General features: G+C 35.5%; 1 protein-coding gene across 4 annotated transcripts; it reads right to left on the bottom strand.

The window, feature by feature from the left end:
- Window positions 1-7,760: 7,760 nt before the first annotated feature.
- Window positions 7,761-19,660, bottom strand: LOC18422169 (ABSCISIC ACID-INSENSITIVE 5-like protein 2). Of its 4 annotated transcripts, none has more exons than XR_002279850.2 (5): window positions 19,251-19,657; window positions 18,340-19,013; window positions 17,613-17,684; window positions 10,718-10,843; window positions 7,761-8,259 (listed from the first exon to the last, which is right to left on the bottom strand). XR_002279850.2 is itself a non-coding variant. In XM_020663181.2 (4 exons), the coding sequence occupies exons 2-4, from the start codon at window positions 18,994-18,996 to the stop codon at window positions 8,179-8,181; spliced, it is 810 nt and encodes a 269-aa protein (XP_020518840.1). In that variant the 5' UTR covers window positions 18,997-19,013; window positions 19,251-19,660; the 3' UTR covers window positions 7,761-8,178. The 4 variants fall into 4 exon arrangements, 2 of the variants coding, with proteins under 2 accessions (XP_020518840.1, XP_088721962.1); XR_016054913.1 differs by having other exon boundaries at window positions 19,187-19,488; XM_020663181.2 differs by lacking the exon at window positions 10,718-10,843 and having other exon boundaries at window positions 19,251-19,660.
- Window positions 19,661-22,717: the final 3,057 nt, after the last annotated feature.

Raw genomic sequence — 22,717 nt, 5'->3', positions numbered from 1 at the left:
TTTTCATTGATGTGGATCTTTTATTATGTGGAAGTTTCTTCCCTTTCAGGTACTCTCTCTTAAGGATTGGCTTAGGATTAATCGGTGGGGGCGGCAGGGTATCACAGCGTGATATATTGACGTCTTGAGTTCTATTTTTATCATTAACCGAATACTCCTTTTCTACTCAACTATTTTAAAAAAATAAATTTCCTTCCCTACTCAACTATTTTAAAAAAATAAATTTCTATTTCTCCTCTTGATTCTACATGCATATGAATAAACACATGCAAATTCCTCCCTCCCTCTCTCTCTCTCATACATATCCATGCATAAGCTCTCTCTCTCGTTTTATAGGAAAACAAGTTGTAGTAGTGTTTGCCAAAAATTCAATTTGAGTAATCACAATCCATTCAAATTTGAAAATCAAAACCCTGTTAAATTGCAAGCGGGAAATTTGGAATAGTTTATGTATGAGGGATGCATTTTTACATTGTATCCCCCGAGGCATAAACCATTCAGCTAAACATGGATATAAGTGATAGTCCTTTTAAAAAAAAGTAAAATCAATGGCTCAAATATTTCTTTATAAAAGATGATATTTTTAGTTTTCATTTCTTTGTTTTACACATGAATGATCTCCATGTCATGGACTATATATTCCTTAAAAAATCAAAGTCAAAATCTATTTTAAAAATATATTATTAAGGGGGGCGCATTTTTACATATCGGTCCGAGGATTCATAAAAAATTTGTCCATAAAATGTTTAAACCAATGGTTTAAAAACCGGATCGGTGACCCGGATCGGGCTTTTCAAAAACAGATCCGGATCGGCGAATCGGCGATCCGGATCGGAATCGGGTGAATCGGTCAGAATAAAGCTTCAAAAAAATCCGAAAAAATTATTAAAATTCATTATAAATATTGGTTTTTAGGAATTCAATAAAAAATGAGGGTACTCCATTAAGAATTTTCATGTTTTTGAATGAATATGCAAATATTGATATGTTCTTTCCCTGCATGAACCGCCGTTCAGCATTTAATTTACAGTATTTCGTGCTCATCCCTACACTGTTGCTGTTGGGACTCGATATGTGAATAATATGGTTGGGATAGGGTGGCCTCGGAATCATCATCTCTCTCGTTTTCTCTTTGAATAATATGGATTAAAAAAAAAAAAAAACAAATTTTCAAAAAAATCTATCATGGATTAAAAAAAAAATCACAAATTTTCAAAAAATTCTATCATGGATTACAAAAAAAAATTCGATCATGGATTAAACAAAAAAAATCACAAATTTTCAAAAAATTCAATCATGGATTACATAAAATTCGATCATAGATTACATAAAATTCGATCATGGATTACAAAAAAAAACAAACAAAAAAAACAAAAAATTCAATCGTGGATTACAAAAAAAGAAAAAAATAGTTCGATCATGGATTACAAAAAATTCAATCATGGATTACAAAAAACTCTATCATGGGTTACAAAAAAAGCAAAAAACAAAAAATTCAATCATGGATTAAAAAAAAACAAACAAACATTTCAATCATGGATTACAAAAAAAAAACAAACATTTCGATCATATATTACAAAACATTCGATCATGGATTACAAAAAATTCTATCATGGGTTACAGAAAAAAAAAAAAAAACAAAAAAATCGATCATGGATTACAAGAAAAGAAAACAAACATTTCGATCATGGATTACAAAAAATTCTATTATGGGTTACAAAAAACCAAAAAATTCGATCATGGATTACAAAAAAAATCTATCATGGATTACCAAAAAAAAAAAAAAAAAAAAAAAAAAAAAAAAAAAAAAAAAAAAAAAAAAAATCCGTACGGAATCGCCGATTCACTGTTCGGACTCGCCGATTCCGTACAGTGAATCGGCGATTCACTGTACAGAATCGTCCGGTTCTCTCTAGAACCGGACGATTTCCGATTTTCGGGGCGATCCGGTTCCTTTTTCACTATTTCCGAGTCGAACCGGGCGAGTCCGGTTCGACTCGGCGTTTTTTAAAACGCTGGTTTAAACAATTTGTCTTGATGATTAAATTGTATGAGGTCTTCTTTTCAGTTTTACATAAATATTATAAATATTAAGAGGTCGTTTGGGTACTTGAAAATCTATTACATAAAAATAAATTACAAAAAATTATGATTTTTATTTGGATATATTTTAATAATAAAAAAATAAAAATAAATTAGTAGAGATTTCTTCAAAATTCATAAAACCCATTACGTACATTGCTAAAAAAAAAAAAAAAATCTATTACGGACGTGACGGGTAATTTATCGTGCACGTGTCCCCTGATAAAGAGAAAGCATATCTCCTGCTAAAATCTCCTCGAGCTCTCAAAAACCTAGCAAACATGGTAAGCCCTATTCTCTTTCTCTCTCACCTCTCTCTCTCCCCCTTTGCCCCGAACGCATGAAAGTGGCTCACCCCTAATTTCCCCTTGTTAGGGTTTCTAAGATCCCTTGTTTCTCTGCAACTAAAAGCTTGAGCTCTGCACCCATGACAATGTTCGCCCAGAGCCAGAACCCTGACTGCTTCTTTCCAAATCTCCGAGCTCTTGGCTGCCATTAAAATACCATCAAGAATAGGTATACAACTCGCTTTAATAAGGAACTCTGGATTTCTCTCTATCTAGCAAATCGACCAAGCTTAGTCAAGATATCAGAATAAACCATGACTCCAACGATGCCTTGGATCTGGCGTTGTTCGACAAGGCCTGAACTAGAAATAAAATGGTTCGATTCAATTAGGGTTAGGGTTTTGATTCGATTCCATCTAAATTTTGACAAGGCATTGAAGAGTAGCCAAAGCGGCAGGGTAGAGTCACTGCCACAATTTTTTTAAATTTTCATGCACCAATATGTCACAGCTTCCTGCTATCCTTCGTAAGAACTATTTGTACTGAATTTTAAAGAAACCATGTTTGGAAAATAAATATTTGAGATGATTTACCACACACCTATAATCCATGATTTTGGATGCAATACATCAATGTTCGACGGCCAAATAATACAACATGGGACATCCATTGTGTAGTCCAGATGACAGACAGTGGAGATTTACTATAGCCTGGGTGAATATCCGGATGAATTTTTTGTTTGAAGGATTTAGTTAATTGCAGGGCAAGTACTTTTGCCATTGTCGAGCCATTTTTGGATGGTCGATCGAGTGTAGGTGACGCCAGTGCATAGGCTCACAAGTGATTTTATATGCCCAATGAAATTGGGCGATTGAAGAAAGTTGGGACTGTGATGCATAGGTTATTCTTTTTTGCCACTGTTCTGGAGAGAAGATTACGAAGATGGGTGCTGTAAAATTGGTTCATGCAGATTTTAGATAGAGAAATTGGTTGGAAGAGAGAAAATTTGATGATTAGTGTCTGTAAATTTGAGAGTTTATGGTCCTGCTTATTTTAGAAAGAGCAATAGGTCGGAAGCTTCGGTCAAACAAAAAAGAAATTGGTTGGAAGAGAGAAAATTTAATGGTGAGTGCCTGTAAATTTGAGAGTTTATGGTCCTGCAGATTTTAGAGAGAGAAATTGGTTGGAAGAGAGAAAATTTGATGATGATGAGTACCGGTAAATTTGAGAGTTTATGGCCAAAGAGAGAAGGAATAAACTTTTAAGATGTCAAAAATACCACTGCCCGATAAAATTAAAACAATATTTTTTAACCAAAATAGTGATAACGCGTTTTTTATATTTTTTTTTAAAATAGTCAAATAGTAACAATGTATTTTTCAAATTACATCTAGAGTCTACCCAAACCGTAACCATTCATTTACAAGTAATATATTTTACCCAAACCGTAACCATTCATTTACAAGTAATATATTTTCTAGACAATATATTTCCATATACCTAAACAATCCCTAAGACAATTACCCCATAAATACAAATATGACAAATAAAACCCAATCATGTTTTTTGTTTTTTTGTAGTCAACGGGTACTTTTGGAAAAGCAAGCACATGGTATATAATACATAAATTATCTGAAATGAATGAAGAAATTTCACAAAAACACCCGGTTTTTATGAGTCCCCCGACTCATACTATTCTCGTCTAGGCTGCTTCTAACGCCAATTTTTTATAGAGATCTTGGATCCAAATTTGTAGAGATACATGATCCACACTATGATAATCATGAATATAAAAAATAAAATACGATAAAATAAAATTTTTAAAACATTTTTTTTAAGATAAGAATCTTTTGCTGTGGAGGTCATTTTAAAGATGAATGTTGTTGACTCAAGGGGCTAGTGAGTCAACTTACTCGCAAAACACTTTTCCTTTATAAATAGGACTGGGTTTCTATGCAGCCAAGCCGTCAAAATGTGAGCTTCTTAATAAATCTATTTTTGAGATGGATTTTATGACTTAATTTTTAAAGACATGTAATCTCTAACATGGAGATCATGAATATGATAAATAAATAAATTTTAAAAAATAGAAATAATAATTCCAGTAAAAAAGCATTTGTACCGTTAGTTTCTATTGTTGTTAGATGGAACACCTACTTGCACCAATCTTTAAGATGGATGCTTTACATATTCAAGACTGCATATGTAAAAATGTAGTCTAGCCCGCATGAAACAATTTTCCTTATAAATATGCCACAAAATTTTATTTATTTATTTATTTATTTATTTTTTACATGAGACTTGCAAAATTTAGAATCTCTTGAAACTTAAGGAGTTAGAGAAGCCTCCTTGGCCAAGCAGTCAGTTACAGCATTTTTTTCTATAAACATGATTGAAAGAGACTACTAAACTTCCATAGACGTCTTTTATTTCATTATTTATGGGTAATAGACTCCACATACTTTGTTGGTCTCCTCTGATCCACCAGATAACATGGGAATCTCCTTCCACCATTGGTGCCCTCGACCTCTTTGTTAGCAACTAGGCCATTGAGGATTACTTTGGCTTCAGCTTCTACACTCTGTACCGGGCTTAAATAGGTGAGGATGTGCTTTCCACAATGAACTCTAACTACTCATCTAACCGAGGTGGTGTCAACTGCGCAAAGGTGCTGTCATCAAAATTCAACTTAAGAAAGCCTTCAGATGGTGATTCCCAATAATTCAGTTTTGGATTTGACAGGGGTTATTCTTACAATATCTTTCAATTGGGCAAGTCAATTGAGTTCATTCCCCGTAGTTCTTTATGTGATTCAGCCTAGGCTACGATCGTAGACATAAGTTCAATTTAAGGGGATTAGGCTACCATGTCCATGGTATTCAGAGCTCACTTGCTCGTCTCCATCCATGCACCCAAATGGAAGTCATTGTAGCAACTTTCCATTGGGTATACTTGATTTTAGGAATTGGGGAAGATGACCACTTAATAATCAGTTGGTCGACAATGGCAGTACCCGCTATGCATCCTCATCGTCGTCGTCAAAGCTTTTTTCCAACTAATTGGGGTCGGCTACATGAATCCTGGTTTACTATTTTGTTAAATCAAGGTTCAGGATTCATGATAAGTTTTCATAAAATTTTACGTTGGTTGTCTACCTAACACAATCCAGCGCCTTTACTCAGGAATAGGAAAGGTTAAGAAAAAGATCATCACCCTTGTTAGACCAAAGACCAAAAGAAATTATCGCTCATTAGGCCAAAATCTAGTGCCACATATAACTGGTAAAGCAAGCAAAAATCTAATGCCACATATAACTGGTAAAGCAAGCAAAAATCTAATGCCACATATAAATGGTAAAATGGAGGAAAGTGGCCACTATTGCCCCACACAACAAACACACATTTAGGATTGTCAGGCCACTTGATCCGATATGATCCACCATAAAGGAGTTATCCTGTATCGCTAGCCATGCATATGCTTGAATTTTGTGGCAATGCCAATGCAACAGTGATTGAAGGCTGCAATGGCATGTCACTTTGAAGGAATCTACAAGCTGAACATATTTCGAACTTATTTATTGGGTCCGATTTCTAGACGAGAGAGTCCTCTTTGGTGGGGCAATATTAAAATTTATGGAGGTTGCACAGGAGATCAGCCTGCAATGGCGCGTCACTTTGAAGGAATCTACAAGCTGAACTTATTTGGAACTAATCTATTGGGTCCGATTTCAAGAAGAGAGAGTCCTCTTTGGTGGGGCAATATTAAAATTTATGGAGGTTGCACAAAAGATCAGCAATACTCGTGAACTCCTGCGTCCCTCAGCCTCTTTTGCCTACATTACATGGACCACTCTGAGATTTTACCTTTCCTGACAACGGTATCTTTGATCAAAGCTTCTAGTCATCCTTCCTGACAACCACCATTTGATGAGGAGTGCTTCATTCATCAGCATGTAGTCTTTAAATATCTAGTCATCCATCTCTTTTAGGGCCGTAGGCGTTTTGCGACTTTTCCTACTGAAATCTCCTTTTTTATTCATCCCCACACGCTTCCACCTCGTCCATGAGCATCATCTCATTAGGAAGTCAAAGTCTATTGCCCGCCAAAGCAGGAATTCTAAGTGAGGATATAAACTACATAAGAAGATCTGTTAAATTGGATTAATGTGATTTCACCCCTAACTAATAAGAGCTTAGTCCTCCAGATATTTCTTTTGGAATCTCTTGATCATTGCACACTGAACAGATATTGGCACTAGCACCTTAGCACTAGATAGTGGTAGTACGCGATATTTGTATCGAAATTGGTCACCCTCTTACCCCACTATATATAGTAGAACCTCTTCCAGGCAAGTCATATCTACCAATTTCATCTTCCCTTTTATCAACTTCTCATAGACCTTGAAGTGAGAGATGACCTCATAGTGTCAAGCAAAAGCTGCATGTCAACACAAGCTTCGCACTTGTCCTTTTGATGTGTCGCTAAATATCATGATAGCATCCACACTTTCAATATCTTGAGTTGATAATCCAAAAAAAATAGAAAGATTGAAGAAGATATCGCATATAGAATTAAAGCTGGATGGACGAAGTTGAAATCTGCAACTAGAATTTTATGTTAACGCTACATATCAATGAAATTAAAGGGCAAGTTCTATACGACAATTGTAATACTAGCTTTGCTCTATGAAGCAGAATGTTAGGCAGACAAAAAATCATTTACCTATAAAATGAGTGTAGCAGAGATGGGGATGTTGAGATGGATAAGTGGCAAAACAAGAAGGGATAGAATTCAAAAATAAATGCATTCAAAAGAATTTTAGTGTGGCACCAACAAGCGATAAGATGAAATAAAGTAAACTTAGGTGGACAAGCCATGTGTGACGTCGACCATGTACAACACTTTTTAGGAGGAGCGAGTTAGTTCAAGTGAAAAGACTAAAAAAAGAATAGAATATGACCAAAAGGACATGGTTAGAAATAATCTGAAAAAATATGAAGATTTATAGCATCATTGAGTGTATGGTCTTTAATAGAACAAAATAGCAGAGTAAAATTCATGTAACCAACCCTAACTATGATGACGATGATCCGCATAATACAGCATATTTTCAATTGGCTTGTTTATTTCACAAAATTGCACTCATTTGATAGGGGGTATTTCGAATATACTCTCATTATAGCACCGGAAGCTTAGCAGATGGCTGGATGTTTATGCCATGATAAAGTACTAAGTGCATCATAATATCCTTTTAAAATCCATCTTAGAAATGGATTATAGACTTGAAATTTCATAAATGGATAATCCGACCCACAATGATCATGGATCTGATGAATGATAAGATAACTCATCCAAAAAATGGCTACAAGACAACTCATCCTTTCAAATCAATTTTTAGCAAGATAACTCATCCAAAATATTGATTATGAATGATGAGATGAAAAAATAATGTCTGGTAACATGATTTGCTTTCCATGAAAGCTAGCAATGGCTGCATGGTCCAAGAACATGCTTAAACTGAGGATGACTAGCAGCCTAAAAAGATCTCCCTGGTGGGAAAGAGGTGGGAAGGGGGAGGGAGGGGGGAGAGGGGATGGGGGAGAGTGAGAGAGACCTAGCTTCCAAAGCCCCTTGAAGGAGAAGAATATTGTCGATCCTTTCCTTTACACCCGCTGTCAGTTTAAGCGTGTTCTCAGATGGATTTTGCCAGGGCCAAGTTTCCTACTTAGTTGAATTAGTTTGAGTAAGATCAATGCCTTCTGTTGTGATTGCTTGCTATGCGAAAAAATGAATTAGGAAAATGACTCATTCAGAATGGTGCTGAACTAGTACGCCTTAGCTGGTATCTCGGCTCCATACGTGGTACAGAATCCAGAAGCATTTCGACTTCCTGCCAATAAAAAGAAGAAATCTCAGTTGCAAGTTTCAACCTAACATGTATGCACAAGATGTTGAATTTTAAATAGGAAGATTTTCCGTGACTTTTTGAAATAAAGTTATCACAAGAAAAACAAAACTTTGATAAAACCTTTTTTCTAGATTTCATAACATAAAGATGAACTAAACTCAACAATATTGTTATGACTAATACTATCTTAATAAAAAAAATTTCCTGAAGTCTCCTGTAGCCGGTCTTCGGATTCTTACTTTGTAGACTTGCTTGTTTTATGCATATTTTACAAGGATAAACAAATTAACTTCAAAGCAAATAGGAACCAAAGACTATTACAAATAATAAAATAAGAAGGGCTCAGACTTTAAAAACATAAAATATATCCACTTGAAATAAGAATATCAATTAGTATGATATTAGTACAAGCAATTGGCATCATATTAATGATGATTCCAAAAGTTCCCGACAATGAAAAATGAGCCGATCAAACAAAGTGAAAATTTTATTATAGGACCTGAATGACAAAGAAACAAGTTAGGAGTTCCCAGTAGTCTCAACTCCCAAAGAAACAAAACCCAGAAAAATAAATATACAAAATCTTGTTGGCAGTTGTCTCCAAAATCTACCATTGTTCTTAGCACAAGCAGTGCTCAAAGACACCAAGTAAAGTGAAGAATGAATCACATTGCACTTTATGAAACCTTTCCATCAGCTCCTAATTCCTATATAGTATAACCCTACAGCCAAAAGACATAAACATGTTGAATCTTTTACTCATGCAAACACAAAGCAAAAGAGAAGCTTTGGTTGATTATTTATAATAAAATCCCCAAAATTCCAGAAAGTATACTACAAAAAATATACAAGTGGATCACATGTCAAATAATCAACACACCTCCGAAGGTAAGATACTAAAAATCGAACACATATTACAAACCATAAGGACCATCAAGGAAAGCAAATGGATCACAGCATAGATGTATGCTTATCTGAGAATTGCACAGCTCATTTGGGTAGGGTTTGCTTTGGGGTTTGGATCTTAAGCATTCCAATTGCATAAAAAAAGCAACTTTTTCCGGGAATATCTATTTATATGGCAACTTAAGCAAGGCCCAAGGAGGAATAAGGAGGACATAAAAACCTATCTAAAAAAGACTGACATTAATTGCAGTCCAGTCTTTACTTTGAGTGAATTTGCCAAAAACACCCAATATAAGTAGGATATAAACTAGAAGAGAAACAAAGAACACAACAAAAGCAACACACTAACCTAGATAAAAACAAAATAGGCAAATAGCACATGACGAAACTCGTATGATTCTTTTGCTCTGGATTATACTCAGGAATGTTGCACTGGAAGTTTACTACGAAATGGCCACAGATCTCAAATTTTAAAACCTTGAGCATTTTGGACAAAGGAAGTTGTGCATAAATAGTTTGTGGTCTAGCTTAAACTAGATAAAAACAATGAAACAGAGGACACACCTACAAATGGTGTAAGTTCATTTTGGGCACTTAATTCCTTAAAATTTGAATGTAATTTACAAAATTTTGGGTTTTATTTGGTAAGTCCAAGCTGGTCTGCTGAGGATCCTCTCTTAGTTCAGCTCCTTAGGAGTGCCTAGTGTTTTCGGATAAGGTGAGGAGTTTGGAGAGGGGAAAAGGAGGACTTCACCCTCAATAAATACATAGGTAAACAATTCAGTAGTACTGCACGTCAAATTGTCCAATTAGACCTTTGGGTAGCAGGATCTTGATGGATCCCAAAACTATCATAGAACGGGAAACCATGAATAAGACAAAAGTAAAAGTAACATGTTACCATAGCATAAGAACAAAAATAACATAAAAAAAATTTCATATGATTCTCCAGTTCTTGACCATAATGAGGATTACTGTATTACTAGTTTTACTACAATGTGAAGCCACGAGAGTCAACTTCAAAAACTTAAATATTTTGGACAAAGGTGTGCCAAAAGTAGTTGGCTACCTTGAAACAGATAAAAACAATGAAATAGGGGGCACAACTAAGTACCCATAAGTGAAATAGAGGGTGAAGTTGAACTCCAACCCAGAGGTGGTTAGACAAAAGGAAAAATCATAACATTGGGGGCGAAAGAGAAATGAAACATCATAAGGTTAATAATCTTTCAAAACTAATCATATTTTTGTTGAACTTTGGAGATCCATTTTAATGGCCTCCTCCAAATTAAGGAGCATACCCGACACGACCCCCTCCTCCCATGGACAACCAAAAAGAAGAATTTATGATAGCAATATTTAGTTTTGTATTATTTACTGTCCTCCATTGCAACAGCTGATTAAATAAGTGAAATGGCACTCTGAATTCCAGTTCGCCACATAGTTACAAAAAAGTTTTCTTGTTGAGATGGTATCCCTAAAATAAAAATAAGGTATGTTATCCTCTATAGAAGTTCACAAAATTATGTCTTACCTTGTGTTATTAGCATATTTAATAGGTCGGGTACTTTCTTAAGCACTGCTCTGATTTGAGTTTTGAAAAAAAATGGACCAGTGAGTTGACCTACAATGCTACTAGCTGCACTCTACAACCTGCAACCTGCAAAAAAAAACAAAAAAAAAAATGACACGAAACTTGAGGCTGAAATTAAATAAAACGAGAGTGTTAGATCGCTATTTAATATAAGATAGTTTTCTTGGCCCTATTTTTTTTTAAAAAAAAAAAGGAAAAAAAGAGAGGGGAAACAAAGCAGAAAAATCCCATCCAAAGCAAAAAAAATTCACGGAAATACTTTGAGAGGACAAGAAAAATGACAGCACAAAATAAGAGAAAATAAGAAAAGGAAAGAAAGATGCCTCATTTCATGGAAGTCCATGTGTTGCACCACTTGATTCAAAATAATTTTGAAGGAAATGGTGGCAAAAGTCCCAAAAGTATAAATCCACAGTAACAAAATTGTCCACTCAAAGTCAAAATCTTAATGGCACACACAAGGTAAGTATTGAAGGACGAAACACTCTTTCCACTCTTTGCACATCTTTGATATGAAAAATAAACAATTTAAAGAAAATGATTCTAAGTTCATAAAGGCCTAGATCTACTGTCCACCAAATACACTACAGTATATAGATGTTGCTTTATGTAATATTTTTCCAATATACAATGTGTGCAGGGAATACTTGCTTGCCCCCAAAACTAATTTCTTTAGCATTAGCTGACAGACCAAAAACTCCTGAGTAGACCTGTTTATGGGCATTAGATTTGCCCCAAATGTCCCATATATACTCTCTAAAAATCAATGAACAATCTCACCAAAAATAAATAAATAAATAAACCCAAACAATAAATTTCCTCAAGAGAGAAAATTTAGTGAACATCGGTCATCCATCTATATCTTAAAATTTTAAGAACTAAAAAAAACAATTATCTTTTTGTTTTTAAATTGTTCATCTGGTGATATGAGAACATATACAAAATTTAGGATCAAACCAATCCCCCCAAGGCCTGGCAAAAAAAAAAATTATCGTTTTTGTTTTAAATTGTTCATCTCGTGATATGAGAACATATACAAAATTTAGGATCAAACCAATCCCCCCAAGGCTTGAATGAAATACCACTTTTTCTTTCTTAAATGAATTGCATGTATTATCATATTTTTCTCTCTCCTCAAGACTTTAATGTTATTTATTTGGATTTTTTCATGAGCTAGTTCATTGATTGAATATGGCTTCTCTATAAACTAAAGTTAAACAAATTCCCCTAGTAAGCTTTTTGGTTTTGGCAGGTGAGTTAATGATGTAGAAATCAGCCTGGGGGTGTATATAATCATCTCTCTCTCTCTCTCTCTCTCTCTCTCTCTCTCTCTCTCTCTCTCTATCTATCTCTCTCTCTCTCTGGGGTACTCCTTATATATGGAGTATTTCCTTAATGTATTCAACATTTTTATACATCATTACCCTTGTTTTTGTAATACAAATTTTTTGGAAGAAGGGCAGTTTTCGTCATGAGGGGTTTAGAATAGATATTTCTATAAGAAACTAGTGCATTAGCTGTGGTGGTTAAAAAATAATTAATGCTCCATGTGGGTAATGTCACAACTCACGTAGATAATATCATTCTTTACTGTAGCTAATAAATGTTCTTCTATCAAAAATTTCTATTTGTCCTTGATTAATTACCTAAAATACCCCCCAGACAAAAAAAATTACAATATTGTAGGGCAAAGATATCACATGTACAAAAATGTTAAATATATTAAGGAAATACTCCTTGTATAGGAATAATCTAACAAAACTTATAATAAACATATATATATAACAAAAAACCAATACGATTTTATGCCAAGGAAGTCAACAACTGAGCCTATTTTCCTACTTAGGAAACTGAGAAGTTTAGGACAAATGGAAAAGGCCTCCATATGGTCTTTATTGATCTAGAGAAAGCGTATGATATAGTATCTGGAGATTTGATTTGGTTGGTATATGAAAAGAAAGGAGTCTCCAGACACTACACCGACTTGGTGAGAGATATATACGATAGAGTACTAGCTAGTGTACGAACAATTAGTGGAGAAACGAGTGAATTTTCAGTGACAATAAGTTTACATCTAGGGTCAGCATTGAGCTCATACCTCTTTGTCTAAGAGGTGGACGACTTAACTAGGCACCTACAAGATGAGGTACTGTGGTGCATGTTGTTCACATGTGACATAGTTTCGATCAATGAGACTCGAAACGGTATCAACACAAAGAACTTTAAATGGATGCTCTAGAATCTAAAGGTTTTTAAATTAGCCAGACTAAGACAGAGTATATAAAATACAACTTTAGTAATAATAAGAGTGGAGACAAGGAAGTAGTTAGGATTGAAAGCTAGAAAATACTAAAAAAAGTGCACTTTCGATATCTTGGGTCCATAATCCAGAAAAATTGAGAGATTGGGGAAGATGCGGCACATAGAATTAAAGCTGGGTGGGCGAAGTGGAGATGTGCAACAGGAATTTTATATGATCGCTGCATACCAATGAAGCTGAAGGGCAAGTTCTATAGGACAGTTGTGAGACCAGCTTTGCTCTATGGGGCTGAATGTTGGGCGGTCAAAAAAAAATACCCATAGAATGAATATTGCGAAGATGAGGATGTTGCGATGGATGAGTGACAAGACAAGAAAGGATAGAATTCGAAATGACTACTTCGAAAAAATTTAGATGTGGCACTAATAGACGATAAGATGAGAGACAATAGATATAGTCTTAGGTGGTTGGCCATGTGTGGCACGAACCCAATAGAGCACCTGTTAGGAAGTGCGAATTAATTCAAGTGGAAGGCTCAAACAAAAGGACATGGTTGGAATTAGTGAACAAAGATATGGGGACTTATGGCCTCATTGAGGGTATGACCCTTGATAAAATAAAATGGCGGACCAAGATTTGATGCATTAGAAAACACACTTGTTACAGTGCAAATTTGCCACAAAATTAAGACAAGGTAATCAAGAATCTCAAGCCTTGGTTCCCTATTTAACTACGAAAAACCCCAACCCAAGGTCGGTGCTGCTCTAAGGAAAGAAGAGGATGAAGGAGGCAAAAAACCATCGAGTTCTAGAAAGAGAAAGGGAAGTAGAGCAAGAAATAACCAGCTTTGAAGCTCTGCAAAGGAGGATACTGGAGTAAGTATCCTGTAAAAGGAATCAGGCCTGATTTCGACCTTTGTTGTAGATAACTATGGTTTAGTGGAGGTTTTGAGCCTTCTTCTTTCGGTGTTTTTTTTTTTCGGTATTCGTTGTTGGGTTTTGATGCGTAAGAAGGAGAGATTAACTGATCATCCATGAATTTGGAATTGTTAGAATTCAGTCACATGTATTCTTCTTTTTCAGATTTTTTCTCTCTACCTTTCAACTTAGGCTATGGAATATGTAAAGCTGGTGATTTCAATAGATTGACTCTTGATTACCAGATATTGTTCAATTGTTGGCCTTTAGTTCTAATAGGATGAGAGAGAAAGCAGCAAGGGTGGTGTGCTCTTTGGCTGAACATGGGAGTTGTGAAGGTCTTTGGATCCAATAGAATACTGAAGTCCATGAGAGGCTAAAAAATTCACCTTCCTTTCTCTCTCCTCTTGTCTCTTCTCCACACTGCAAACTCAAATTCCCCAAAAATGAATAAGAATATGAATTTGTGCAACTCCCACTCATTACACATGGCAATTCCCTCTCCTTTCCTAAATAAAGGCCTCACAATATTCACAAAACTTTTTTTTTGAAAGCCATTAAATTACTTGCAAACAAAACAATTTCCCAACATTATTGCAACAACAACATCTGCACCAAAAACATAAACATCAATCATAGGATCAGGAGCACTTGGCTTAGGTGAAGGCGTAAAGCTGCAGGGCACAAAGGTTGAGTAAGGGCAAAACCCGCCTTTGAAGCAAGCAGCGTTTTCCTTCTAAGGAAAATGAGGCCCAAAGACCCTAAGAGATGAGGAAAAACAAGGAGCTCCTTCTTGTTATTATTTGTCTAAACATTGAGATTGACGCCATTAATGGAGGAACCAAGCTAAGTTCTAGTTTAGATGGGAAAAAGACTGGGGTCCTCCCATGGATCTTGCGAACGTGTACTGTTGTTAGAACTTTAGTTTGAGGTATTTGTGGAGCCTTTCCTCTCTTTTGGCATAGCATCTCAATCTCCCTTGCATCTAGGAAATCTTCTCTGGTTTTCTTTTTGGGGAGAGAGGGGAGAATATCCACATAACTCTCTATCATCTCTCCCATGCAAAATATTCACCTTGTTTTTTGTTCTCCTGGATGGCTTCTGTCTCTCTCTAAACTTCTTTCTTCCCCTTTCTCCAAACAAAGAGACAGACCTGGACTTGGTCTCAACTCTCATGGTTACTCCTAACTTTTTTTTATCACAATTGTTTGAATTGCAGTTTGTGAAACCGTGCCTTCTGTTCCATCAAACATGGTGTTGTTAAAGAAAAAAATACCTGGTTTTCAATCGAATGGAGGAGAAGTTAGCCTCTGTAAAAGAGGCGATCAAGTGGTGAATGTTTCTGAGTGAGGAAAGAGGACTGGGGCTACCAGTCAGCAGTTCGAACCCTTTCTTTTTGTGTGTAATATGCATCATTTATTTACATGGATGTGTGCAGATTGCAGGGGACACACTATAACGTGTGTACGTATGTACGTATGTATTTATGTAACTATGTGCATATGTACATCCGATAATCCGATATTGAAGTCAAATCCTCAAAATGCCTAAAATATTCCGCACCAAAACTGAACACAGACCATCCATTACTTAGTCAGATCTAAGCCTCAAAGAACTCCAAACCAGTTTATTTAAAAAAAAAAAATTTATATTCTTCACCTAATTATAAAGGGCCATCTATAAAATTTGGAATCAAACAAATCCCCGTGAGGCGTTAACCACCCCATGAGGCCCTAACCAAACCATACATCAAAATGGAAGACTTTTTCTCTCTGCATTTTCTCTCTCCTCAAACACACCATTTTTTAGGGCTTCTTAGTCATTTAATTAAGAAAATGCTGACTAGAATGAAACTATATGGCGTGGAAGACTTAATGGAGAACAATTGCTCCTCAAATTTGTTTCTTTTAAGATAGCGCACATTGTAGGAAAATACTTGGTTTCTTTTAAGATGGCGCATATTGTAGGAAAATACACTAGGTAGACGAAAGCCTGATCTTTTTCTACACGTTCCAAATACCTATTTATTACATTCCTATAGGTTCCCTCTAAGGAAACATTCTTGACGAATTTATAGATGAGCCCTTCACCTAAACTACCACCATTATCTCCACCCTTAACTTGAACATCCACAACCCTCAAAAGTCTTATCACATATTTGTGAATAGACACACTTTTGAACTTGGACCTAACAGTATCTTCATTTTTTTTATTTTTTTATTTTGATAATGTGGAATCTAAGAGTCTATCACCATGTTCAAATGGATCTAAACATGCTCCAAAACTATCATAGGGAGGGTTCATTTAGAGACCTCCCAGAAATTTGATCCCTAATCCATTGAGATAAAGACTAACCTAGCTTGGCCATTATCAAAACTATCGAAGTTCCTGGATTTTGTAAAGTAAGATGACAACTCCATGAACACTTAGTGGTCAGCAAACTTAAGAAAATCAGATGACACCAGAGTCGTTGAAAGCCATGTCCTCCAAGATGGCCCTTCAGTAAAGATTGGCTATCCCAAGGAACTAACTATCAAATGCATAACCTTTGTACTTCCAAAGACATTGCCACTCCAATGTTCCCTGCACTTGGCTTCTATGTTTAAGCTGCCTACCAAACCAAGTACCATTGCATTGAGAAACTAGGGATCAAATAACCTCTCCATAAGATATACTTTCATGCCAATCCAGTGGTAGGATAGCAGCATAACTGCATCTCTTCTCTGATAGACCAGAAAGGTCACCAGTTCTACACAATACTTTGGCTTCTATGTTTAAGCTGCCTCCCAAACCAAGTACCATTGCATTGAGAAACTATGGATCAAATAACCTCTCCATAAGATATACTTTCATGCCGATCCAGTGGTAGGATAGCAGCATAACTGCATCCCTTCTCTGATAGACCAGAAAGGTCACCAGTTTTACTCAATACTTTCAAATTGGTATATATAATGTAGTAGGCAAAGGAAACTTCCCCCAAAAAAAGGTGAGAATCGCTTAATTAATTGTACAATACTATAGTTTCAAAGGATTTACCACCAAAGTCAATAGGTATAGGTATTGATGCAAAAGACTTCGAAATAAATTCTCACGGGTGTCAGTAATTTGCAAATCAAGATATTGTATATTATTGTGTGTACTAAACACGGGAATGAAAGTACAACTATTAGTCATTCTGCCACCAACTAAAAGAGTTTAGTTTTCCAATTCACTTGATTGACTAATAGATGAGGCAAGGGCAGGGCCCCATGTCTCGAGAGTTTAATTCAATTTTTCAATAAAAAAAGAAACAAATGAAATTAAATGGAAGTTGGAATAAGAGCCGACAGCTGAACAAAAAGTAATCTAAACAAAAAGTAGCCAAATAAAATACAAGTAGAACATAATAAAATAATAATAATTATTATTATTAATGAACATGACCCAAATGTTGATGCCATCAAATGAGGCCCAAGAAATGAATGCGTAACAAATTATCATTTTCCAAATTCTTTATTTCTAAACAAAAACAAGAAAGATTAGTGAAGGCAAAGGCCAAGAGTAACTGATGATGAAACTAAAACCACCTCATAAACAAGAAGATGCAATAATATATGCAATTTAGAAGTTAAAATGAAAGCCAAGAAAATTAAATGGGAAAAAGATAATGAAATCCAACCGTAATCTTCTTGAGCATCACATTTGTTGTCCTCAACTTTGAAAGTTCATGCTCCAATTGTTTTGTATAAGCCTAACAATGAGAATAAATGAACCCCTAATCAGCTCCAAATATGAAACAAAACGACATAAATAAGAAAAAAGAAAGCAATATTTCTTTATGCTGATTTCAAAATAGTACGGAAACCAACTTTTTGGATACTGGGTTCTTGATCTATGATTATGCATAGAGAAAAATGAATGATCAAAACCATCTTTTTGGATACTGGGTTCTTGATCTATGACTATGCATAGAGAAAAATGAATGATCAAAAACCTATCAACATCAAATAATTGAAAATAGTGGCCTGTTTTCAGAGCCTCACCAAATTTCAACCCGACGTCATTTTAAATTCAAGGCTCCCAGTCCAAGTTGAGACATTCATATCAAACCCAAGAAAACTATAATCCAATTTTCTGGGAACGGGCTTTCACACCAAGTTCATCCATTTGGGCTAGTTTGCGGTGTGATACCCAACAAATGACTTTATCCATTCTACCCCATCTCAGTCGCCAACCCAAATGTTGGCAAAAACCCATCAAATTCTAATACCATGGAATTAAAAAAAAAAACTGGTGATCTTGCTTTTTTTATGGATACGATTTTTAAATTAAAAATAAAGCAGTAGAAGCAACAGACAAAATGAAATTCAAACAACAAAGAGAAGAAAAGGAAGGAACCATCTAACCTGCTTCCTTGCTCGAGATCGAGCAGCAGACTCCCTATTCTTTATCATCCTTTTCTGCCTTCTCTCTGCCGCTTTATCCAACACCTCATCTGCAACATGCCACCTCTGCCTCGGTGTTTGAGTATCAGAAGAGAAACCCATCATAGGAGAAGGCACAGGCAAAGGCATTTCTCCATACCCTGCATCCATTAATGGCACGCTTCCTCCTACCCCATAAGCTCCAGAAACATGCATCGGTGCCCCATAGGAGACCATCAATCCTTGTTGTTGCTCTATTGAAGGGACATTCATAGGGTACTGTAAAAACTCAGCTGGTTGGCCATGGAGTCCCTGTCCACTTAGAGCTTGGGCCTGGTTAAACCCCATCAATGGCAATGTATTAGTTGCAGGACTCATGGCTGGTGCATTGAGGTTTTCATCGACCAGGCCAGCAGCTCTTTGGAGGAAGTCCTCTAGAGTGACAGCCACTCCTGAGTTTGAACCAGGGGCTTCATCGGAAGAAGGGCAAGCACCCTTAAAGAACTCGTCAATATTCATGGTGGTCAAGGCTTTTGAGAGGTCACCACCATGGCTCTGCAACTCCTCTATGGCAAGATTGAAGATGGAGCTCTGCCTCGCCAGAGGCTGAAACTGGTGCAATGTCGCGTCATACCCCATTCAACAAACCTCAAACCCTAAAATACAGATATTAAAACCAGGTAAAAGAATCAGCAAAACCCTAAAATTCTCAAACCATATAGAAGAACCGATTAAACGAAACAGATAATAAAGATCAATCAAAACCGTTAGAAAAAGAAAATAAAAAAAAATGAGAAGAGTGAAAAGAAATAGAAAGAGAAGATCAAACCTATCAAGAAAAGAGAGAAAAGAAGGCGATCATCAAATGGGGAAGTCGAAATCGGTTTATTTACCATGGTTAGAGGAGTAAGTCTATGGGGTCTAGGTGCTCTTTCTGAGGAGAGAGCAAACTCGAAGCAGTGGCCGGAGAAATCGGTAGATTGATAACGGTGTTAACGGAAAAAGTGGAATTCCGGCGATGAGTGAGGATTCCGGCGAGATAGGTAGAGGAAATTCCGGCGATGAAGGCGAGGGTTCTGGTATCTAAAGAGAGATGAGGGAAAAGAGCGGGAAATGTCAAAAGAATATCTCATTTGAGATTAGGCCTTTTCTTAGAGTGAGAAAAGGTATATAGCGGGGATTTGAGGCGGAATGTGGGTTTTATGGGGAATCAGTCGACCGATTCAAAACGAGCGCTCTCTCTCTCTCTCTCTCTCTAAACGGACGGGTGCTCTCTCTTCTCTCTCTAACTAAAGTTGAGCCTGTTTAGCATGAATAAAAATAATTTCTCCAAGATATATCTTCATACTTACGTACCATTGATTTTCGATCGATGATCTGAATCGGGTACCTCAAAAATTGGGTGAATCGATGGTCAAAATCTTCATTTTTTTATGAAAAAAATGGTGAATCGGTCAAAAAAATTGTATATATGAAAAAATAATAAATCGGCCAGAAACCGATCTGGATCAGCGAATTAACGATCCGAATCATTGTTGTGCTATATGAAATTGCCAATGCCCTTCTAGATTCAACCATTTTCTTATATTTACATAACCGATTCGCAAATTGTACCGGACGATTCCATGTCAAGGAGGTCTTTTAAATCACTAGGTAGTACAATAATACTTTTATACCAACTGAACTTAGTACATCCTTTCACACCGGTCGATAGCTAATTATTATAAAAATATTCTCACTTAACGAAAAAAGTTTCTCATTAAACATAAACCAAACATATACACTCTCTCCAAAATCTACACTGTACCCTCTCTCTAAACCAGACCCGATCTTGATCCAGTCATCGATGAAGCAGCAAAACCAGTTGCATCGTAAATAAGAACATCAATCTCTTCTTCCAATACTAGTTTTTTTCGTCGATCATGTGTTGATCGAAGGCACCACCCCTTTCCTCTCTCTCTCCCTCTATTTCTAATAAGTCTAAACCCATCTCTCCTCTCAAATTTAAACCGGAGAGATCGGACATCTCCAAACCACTTTCCCTCCTTAACTCCTTTCTATGAGGGTTCTCTCTCTCTTACGTGTCCTCTCTCTTTCTCTCACCGGTTTCTCACAAGTAGTGCTATTTTTCTTCCTAAAATACAGACACTACGACAGTGCTCTCTCTCTCTCTCGAACAATGCTTTTTTCGTGCACAATGTGTTCGGGATTCAAAACGACTACACCTTTTCAAATAATGACCTACTTATATCATTGGCAAATGATGAAAATGTCCCTCTTTAGTTACTCTAATAAATTAATTAGGAATTGGGTTTGGGCTCGAGTGGTTGATTCGATTCCTTCTTACTTATAATAATAATAATAATAATAAATAAATAAATAACGAAAAGAAAGAAGTCAAAATGTATAAGGCACCCGGTAGACAAGTAAAGCACAACACCTTTAAATTTTGCCGAAGTATATAATTTTTGTGTTGAAAACCTCATGACTTGAAAATCCATGTTCAAAATTTGAGATTTTTAGTAATGGTGCAAATCAAACAAATCTATACACATTTGAAAATTTTTAAAATCGACGTTCCAAAAAACTTGTCACAACAAAATCCTGATTGTCCTTCATTTTACGCTAGTAGTTGCTGCTTCTACTTTTCTAATAGGTTAATTTGGCTAAAGAACTACTCGAGTTGAACAATGACCCTCTCTCGTTTTCTTTTTCTTTCTTCTTTTTAAAACTATTGATAGTTTTTTAAACTATTGATAGTTTTTGAAAAGGGTAGTGTTTTCTTTTTCTTTCTTCTTTTTAAAACTATTGATAGTTTTTTAGACTATTGATAGTTTTTGAAAGGGGTAGTGTTGGTTTGAATGAAAACCGAGACCGATATCTAAATCACAGGTTGTGCTACCACCTTTACCTCTGACCCTCTCTTGCGAGACACAACCATACTTTGGAGGAGGTTCAACCCATTTGCCCATGGCCGATATCGTTTTAGTTAGTTAACTTTGTTTAACACAATGAGGGAAAGTTTCCCATCATTTTCAATTGGAAAAATTTTCCAATCAAATTCAGAGTATCGATGTTTACAAAGATCATTGTTTTAAAACTCAGTGATTTCTATGCAGGTTTTTTATTTGAAGTCGTATGTTACATCTGCATGATTCTTGAGTTTCAAATTTCATGATCAGGGAGCCGGATAAATTTTCACATTATCATAGGGGTTTCTAGCATAAAACTGCAATTTCTAATGGGAATTTAATGTACGATTTTACTTTTTAGCCAAAGCTTACACTTTATGCTAACTTTATGGAGGGCAATACTATTTTTATTTTTAATTTTGATTCAATTTTAAAAGATGTATATATTTAGTATTTTAATTTTTTTCGGGGATTCTAGAATTTTTTTGTATCTTTTTCATTTATGATTTATAAATGTTATTATTTATAGTACGGTTCATAGTTACTATTCACACCTTACTGTTTATGTATATTGTTCACACGTTATTTGTTCATGGGTATCGTTTACACACTACTATTTATATTGTTGGATGTCATATTTTGGGAGGCATATGCAATGAGAATGAAATTTATTTTATGATTTACAGTACTTATGAGATATTGTTTGTTTAGCTTATTTAAGGTTCTTTTAAAAAAAAAGTGGGTTTATTTCCCACCTTTTATAAGGGTGATAAGCCCAAGGTTCTTTTAATAAAATAGTGGATTTATTTCCCACCTTTTATAAGGGTGAGTAAACATTTAAGATTTTAAAATACCCCCCAAAACAATACAAAAATTTAAAAAACGCATCTATAAACCTATTATGTGAGAGTACCTGGGAACAATAACTATAAATAGGATCATGAATAATATTTGTGAATAGTAAATAAAAAAAATATAAAAAAACCCTAGAATCTCAAAAAAAACTTTAAATCCAAAAAATAAAATCTAAAACTAAAATCAAAATATATATCATTTAAAATTGATACAAATTCAAAATAAGAATAATTTTACCTCCAATTGTGCCAGCATCAAGAAAATAAATAACATCTAACAGAAAAGTGGTGAATAAGGTGGGACGACAAGATTTTTAGTATATATTTCTCAGGCAACACCAATAAATCACCCAAATATGAATGGTTCAATTTTCACCAATATCCAACAAACACTTATAATTCCATGACCTGGAAAATTCAACTCTCAATTCAAATGCCCTGACAACTACCCAAGAACACATAATCCAACTCTCAATTCAAATGCCCTGACAACTACCAAGAACACATAATCCAACTCTCAATTCAAATGCCCTGAAACCTACCCAAGATCACATATCTCTATATAAAAAGGAAATTTCTCTATGTAAGTAAATA

The sequence above is a fragment of the Amborella trichopoda genome, chromosome 4 (assembly GCF_054954075.1).
Source record: "Amborella trichopoda isolate Santa Cruz 75 chromosome 4, AtrichopodaSantaCruz75HAP2 v2.0, whole genome shotgun sequence".
Lineage (NCBI taxonomy): Eukaryota > Viridiplantae > Streptophyta > Magnoliopsida > Amborellales > Amborellaceae > Amborella > Amborella trichopoda.
This window is presented reverse-complemented; position numbering and strand designations above follow the sequence as displayed.

Coding starts and splice junctions, on each gene's coding strand:
- LOC18422169 (XM_020663181.2), bottom strand. CDS start 18,996: ATGGGGTATGACGCGACATTGCACCAGTTTCAGCCTCTGGCGAGGCAG. Junction 17,685..18,339: donor GATCTCGAGCAAGGAAGCAG/GTTAGATGGTTC, acceptor TCTCATTGTTAG/GCTTATACAAAACAATTGGA. Junction 8,260..17,612: donor TGATGCTCAAGAAGATTACG/GTTGGATTTCAT, acceptor TTTTATTGGCAG/GAAGTCGAAATGCTTCTGGA.